The 6,398-nt window shown below is 44.0% G+C and overlaps 1 protein-coding gene across 1 annotated transcript in view; it reads left to right on the forward strand.

Annotated features, from left to right (window-relative positions):
* LOC111976840 (plexin A3-like) overlaps positions 1–6,398 on the forward strand; it is a 203,577-nt gene that overhangs the window by 179,586 nt on the left and 17,593 nt on the right. Inside the window, 1 exon segment of the mRNA XM_070448161.1 lies at positions 5,527–5,783. Coding sequence (XP_070304262.1) covers positions 5,527–5,783 — 257 coding nt within the window.

Below are 6,398 nucleotides of genomic sequence, written 5' to 3' on the forward strand. Positions count from 1 at the left end.
CACACACACACACACACACACAGAAGAGATATGCATTATGATTACGGCGCCCGCTGATACAAGCAACTTCCATGTAATCGAAGTATCTGTTGACTACGCAGCTTTGGCGCATTATCATCATTGCCAAACAGGACCTACTTCTCTTTATTATGTACACGCTCTCAAGCGCACATGAATTTCACTGTGCCTTGAGCAGTAGAGGTGAATAAATACTCATCTTGGGATTGATGAAATGCAATCACTTTTTTTATTTTTTTTTTTATGACAGACAACAGTTGGCGAGAAGCAAGGTGAAATTAATTGGCAGAGGGCAGTCTGGTCAATCTGATTATTGCAAGTCTGTCATAGTATTTATCCCTGTATTCCTATACATGCCCAGCTGTACAAGACAACCACGGCTCAAGAATGATTAAAGCAGGTAGATTTAGTCCTGGAGTGTGTGGCAGCTTTGTTTACTCTTTGTATAAAGGCATGGTCCTGATCTTATGGTATTGGACTTGACACTACACGCCCTGGACGAGGTAACTGATGTTGATTCAGTGAACGCCGTCAGACTTAAATTTATCCGAAATAGAGTCACGTGGAGAGGGAGCATTACAAAATCAAAGCTGAGATGAAAGAGAGGGGGAAGGAGAGAGAGCGTGATGGGGGTGAGGTGGAGTGATCTCCCTCCCAGGGGCCGGAGGACACACGGCACAGTGAGAAAGGCTGAGCCAGCTGTGTTTAATCGACCATGACACTGCACAGTGAACGGACAGACACACAGACAGCAGAGTGGCATTCTCCTCTGTTCCCTTCCATCCAAACACTCAATATCTAAAGCACACAGCTCAGGCAGGGGAATGGGGCGGTAAAGGTGAAACTCGTTAGCCAAACCGTTGGACGTCATATCTGTGATTGGGGTCCTGAAGTTTAGAAAGGAGAATGTTAGAACCAGGGTCAAACTTAAAAACGTTGGACACTGTACTGGTAACTCTGAGTCTGAGCTACATAGGTGTGCCTTCAGAAAGCATTCACACCAACTTGACTTTTTCCACATTGCGAGGTTTTACATTTTGAATTTCAGCTTGTAACACTGCAGAATGTGGAATAGTCAAGGCGGTAGTGAATACTTTCAATATGGCTCTTGTATGTATATCAATTACATGGGCCATTTTTCCATCTCAGTAGCTAGGTTCAATTGGCGACAGATTGCATGTGAATATAAAAACATCTGCATAATAACAATATGATGGGTCATCAATTGACTAGTGCACATAAAAATTCCTTAGTACTGAAGAGAGAAATGAAAATTATCAACGTTAAAGGAATTTCCATCGCTTTTCGCTCTCTGATGGTTTTCTCCTCACCCCAAAAACGTGTTATATAGCGAGTGTGCCCACTCTGGTATTGGCAGGGTGTGCTCAAAGCCAACAGTATGCAGGGTTGCAGATTGAGCGCATGTTGGCGAGAGCGCACATATAAGCTACATGATGAAGATTATGGATAATAGAGCGAGAATAATTTGTATTTGTCAAACGGCAGACGAGCAGCGGAGTGATCATGTCACTCCCAGAAATAAGCCTCAATATTTATTGGGAAGCGAGGCGTCAAGCTCATCACCGTGAACCTTCACACCCTGTGAAGTTCATACCGTGACTTTCACCACCTGGTGAAGTCATCAACCGTGACCTTTCAACCACCCTGTGAAGTTCATCACCGTGACTTTCACCACCCTGTGAAGTTCATAATAACTTCTTCATCTGTAGCCTAATAAACGGCAATGCGTAGTGGGACAGAACACACAACACAGTTTACTTTGATATGATGGATATTATATCAATATTTCACTAAAATACCGTTTCCACTGCTGTCTCACATAATTAATTTTACAGACACAAAACGATCCCACCTTGTCTAGCGTATTTTTGTTTGCCACATTTGGAAAGTTTACTGAAAAATGTTCTGTTCCATCAGGTCTGGTCATGATTTTTTTTATCCGACACTTTACCTGACTTTCTCGCATAAAGGTTGATGTGTTTCTCTCTCCGATCGTGGTGGGTGGTTTGGAGACTTCCCCGGAACACTCACATCTTACTTCCGACAGCACCCTTACCTTACCCGGCCATCATCGGGCATCGAGCGGGAGGAGGGGTGCTTCTCAATCGCCATCATCGCCCGTGGCTCATTCGCCTACAGAGGAAAGACCCGGGATGCCTGCTGACCGCACCTGGAAACCTTGCAGCTGCAGATTGCGACAACCTGGAGTCCAGGTGGCCCTGGAGTGTTAAAGAAGGTAGGAAGCACCGGTCACTATGACCTGTTCTCCTATTGCTTCCTCATCCTATCCTGTCATACACTCCTACTCCTATTTCTCGTCGCTATCAATCATATTTCTCTCCTATCATATCCTATTTCTCTCATATTAATCCTATCATTCCTATTTCCCTCCTATTATAATCCATTTCTCTCCTATCATATCTAACTATCCTATCATAACCTATGTTTGCCAGGCCCGTCATGTAACATAGAGATTTTGAATAAAAAATAAAGGAATTAAAATAAATGTTAAAATATCCTTTTCACCGTGGCCATTTAAAAACAGTTCTATGTTCATCTGAATGCTCTTTTTCATACGTTTCCGTCACTGAAATGACACCAGCACTGCTCATGGCTTTTTTCCTCAAGCAAAATTGCTTCATGGAAGTGAGCTGAAACATTGACTGGCAGGGTTTTTGATATGCTCTTATCAGAGAGCTGCATGTGCTTTTGAGATTAGTGTGTTATCAGCATTGGCCTGCTCGAACAGTGTTACTATCGTGTTGCTCTTATAGTAGGTACAGTACAAGTCATCACTCTACATCTTTACATATATTTTTCTGAGATGCTTCGCTGACTCAGTAGAAGGTAACCAGGCAACCACAGAACTGAACTGTGTACAAGGCAGGAGTGGGCAACTCCAGTCCTCGAGGGCCTGATTGGTGTCACACTTCTTCCCATCCTAACAAACACAGCCGATTAATCAAAATTGCATTTTAAACTGAAGATCATGATTAGGTGATTATTGGAGTCAGGTGTGTTAGCTGGGGCTGGGGCAAAATGGTGACACCAATCAGACCCTCGAGGACTGTAATTACCCACCCCTGGGGTACAGTATGAGAGATGACCAAAAATATGCTGTCCATTATCGGTAGAGGGCAGTCAAGTCTTATAAGGCATTTATCCATGTATTCTATACTGTGCCAGCTGTCAAGACAATCACGGCTCCAAAATGATTAGACGCGGGCAGAGTTTAGTCCGGAGTGTGGCAGTTTATGGTATTGACTTGACACCAACACGCCTGGACGAGGTAACTGACTGTTGATTCAGTGAAACGATCAGAACTTAATTTAAATCCGATTAATAGAGTGGGGGCAGTTGTGGTCATTTTTTCGAACCACATCCTGTCAGGTGCTCCCCCACAACAAAATGGCCTTTCTGTGTTCTTCCTGACCATGCGCTTCTCCTGTGTTTTCTCTGGGATTATTTAAATGCAATTTTTGTATCTTATGCTTCTGTCAACTAGCATTCGCTGAGCTACAGACAGACATCCAGGAGCTGACCAATGACCTGGACGGAGTGAAGATCCCCTTCCTGGAGTACCGCACCTACACCATGAGAGTCATGGTTCCCCGGCATCGAGGAGCACCCCGTCCTCAAGGAGCTGGATGTAAGTGTAAGAGAACTAAACTAGAACTTGTTCACTTCACTGCCTTGTGCTGCTGTCTTCACTTGTGTTGTACTGTAACTCAGTAAATTATGCTTTCCTGAGGTTCCTTGTGTTTGTCTTGGTAACTCAGTAAAGTATGCTTTCCTGAGTTCACTTGTGTTGTCTTGGTAACCTCAGTAGAGTATGCTTTCCTGACGTTCAGTTGTTGTACTGTAAACTCAGTAAAATTATGCTTTCCTGAGGTCCACTTGTGTTTGTCTTGGTAACTCAGTAGAGTATGCTTTCCTGACGTTCAGTTGTTGTACTCGTACTCAGTAAAGTATGGCTTTCCTGAGGTTCACTTGTGTTGTCTTGGTAACTCAGTAAAGTATGCTTTCCTGAAGGTTCACTTGTGTTGTCTTGGTACTCAGTAGAGTATGCTTTCCTGAGGTTCACTTGTGTTGTCTTGGTAACTCAGTAAAGTATGCTTTCCTGAGGTTTCACTTGTCGACTATGTCTCTTGGTAACTCAGTAGAGTATGCTTTCCTGAGGTTACTTGTGTTGTCCTTGGTAACTCAGTAGAGTATGCTTTCCTGAGGTTCACTTGTGTTTCTTGGTAACTCAGTAGAGGTATGCTTTCCTGAGGTTCACTTGTGTTGTCTTGGTAACTCAGTAGAGTATGCTTTCCTGAGGTTTCACTTGTGTTGTCTTGGTAACTCAGTAGAGTATGCTTTCCTGAGGTTCACTTGTGTTGTCTGGTAACTCAGTAGAGTTATGCTTTCCTGAGGTTCACTTGTGTTGTCTTGGTAACGTCCAGTAGAGTATGCTTCCTGAGGTTCACTTGTGTTGTCCTTGGTAACATCAGTAGAGTATGCTTTCCTGAGGTTCAACTTGTTGTTGGTACTGTAACTCGCAGGGATGGCCAAAAAAAGAAGGGAATAAACTAGCGACTAGATCTCTTTTTTTTATTTTTTTAATTTTTTTTAAGCTAAGTCAGTAGCAGCCGCAGCTCTTTAAGTGCCCGAGCTTCAGAGAAACTCTTTTCTTTTTTAAACAACCTTATTTTCTTTTTCACTTTCAACCTGGGCTGAGTCAACCAGGAAGCTCCAGCCAGCCCTCACTAGACTACTGTTAGAGACTGCGCGAAAATGTTTTGGAAAATAGTCAGCATAGAGAAATTACTTTGAAGTCACCTAGAGCCACGTTTAAGGTGCTCGTGTAACCTCAATAATAACTAACCATTTTTCTTTCCGCCTTTTCTCTTTTACACATTCCTCCCTCTCCCTCTCTCCTCCCTCCCTATTCTCTTTCCCCTCCTCTCTCCTCTCCGCCCCCCATATTCCTTCCCCTCCCTCTCTCTCCTCCTACCCTAACTATTCTCTCTCCCTCCTTCTCTCACTCTCTCCCCTCCCTATCTCTTCCTTCTTCCCTCCTTTCTCCCTCCTTCCCTATTCTCCTTCCCTCCTATTCTCTCTCCTTCTCCTCTCTCCCTCCCTATTCTCTCTCCTCTCCTTCTCTCCTCTCTCCCTCCCTATTCCTCTCCCTCTCCTCTTCTTCTCCCCTCCCTATTCTCTCTCCCCTCTTCCTCTTCTCCCTCCCCTCCCTCCCTATTCTCCTCTTGTCCTCTCTCTTCTCATCTCCCTCTCCCCTTTTTTCTCTTTATACTTTCCTTTCCCTCTCTCCCTTCGTCTCCCTCTCCTTGTCTCCTCTCAATTTCCCTCTCCTCTCATCTCCCTCTCCCTCTCTCCCTATGCCAACTCTCCCTGTCCCTCTCCCCACTTAATAACCCTTTGGACCTCCTTTTGTGTATTCCCTTCTCTGTGTCCCCCATCCCCCTCCTCCTGTGTCCTGTCCCTCAGTCCCCGGCCAATGTGGAGAAAGCCCTGCGTCTGTTCAGCCAGCTGCTGCACAGTAAGATGTTTCTGCTGACCTTCATCCATACCCTGGAGGCCCAGAGGTCCTTCTCCATGCGGGACCGAGGAAATGTGGCCTCTCTGCTCATGGCCGCTCTGCAGGGCCGCATGGAGTACGCCACCATGGTACTTAAACAGTTGCTGGCTGACCTCATAGAGAAGAACCTGGAGAACCGCAACCATCCTAAACTGCTGCTCCGACGGTGAGGATACTTTAAAGATATATACACTACCGGTCAAAAGTTTTAGAACACCCGCTCATTCAAGGGTTTTTCTTTATTTTTACTATTTTCTACATTGTAKAATAATAGTGAAGACATCAGAACTATGAAATAACACATGGAATCATGTAGTAACCAAAAAAGTGTTAAACAAATCAAAATATATTTTATATTTGAGATTCTTCAAAAASCCACCTTTTGYCTTGATGACAGTTTTGCACACTCTTGGCTTTCTCTAAACCAGCATCATGAGGTAGTCACCTGGAATGCATTTCAATTAACAGGTGTTCCTTCTTAAAAGTTTATTTGTGGAATTTCTTTCCTTCTTAATGCATTTGAGCCAATCAGTTGTGTTGTGTCAAGGTGTTGTGTCAATGCAGAAGATAGCGCTATTTGGTAAAAGACCAAGTCCATATTATGGCAAGAACATCTCAAATAAGCAAAGAGAAACAACAGTCCATCATTACTTTGAGACATGRAGGTCAGTCAATACGGAACATTTCAAGAACTTTGAAAGCTTCTTCAAGTGCAGCGGTATATTAAACCCATGCTGCAGCGGTATATTAAACCCATGCTGCAGCGGTATATTAAACCCAT

The sequence above is a fragment of the Salvelinus sp. IW2-2015 genome, linkage group LG17, assembly GCF_002910315.2.
Source record: "Salvelinus sp. IW2-2015 linkage group LG17, ASM291031v2, whole genome shotgun sequence".
NCBI classification, from domain to species: Eukaryota; Metazoa; Chordata; class Actinopteri; order Salmoniformes; family Salmonidae; genus Salvelinus; species Salvelinus sp. IW2-2015.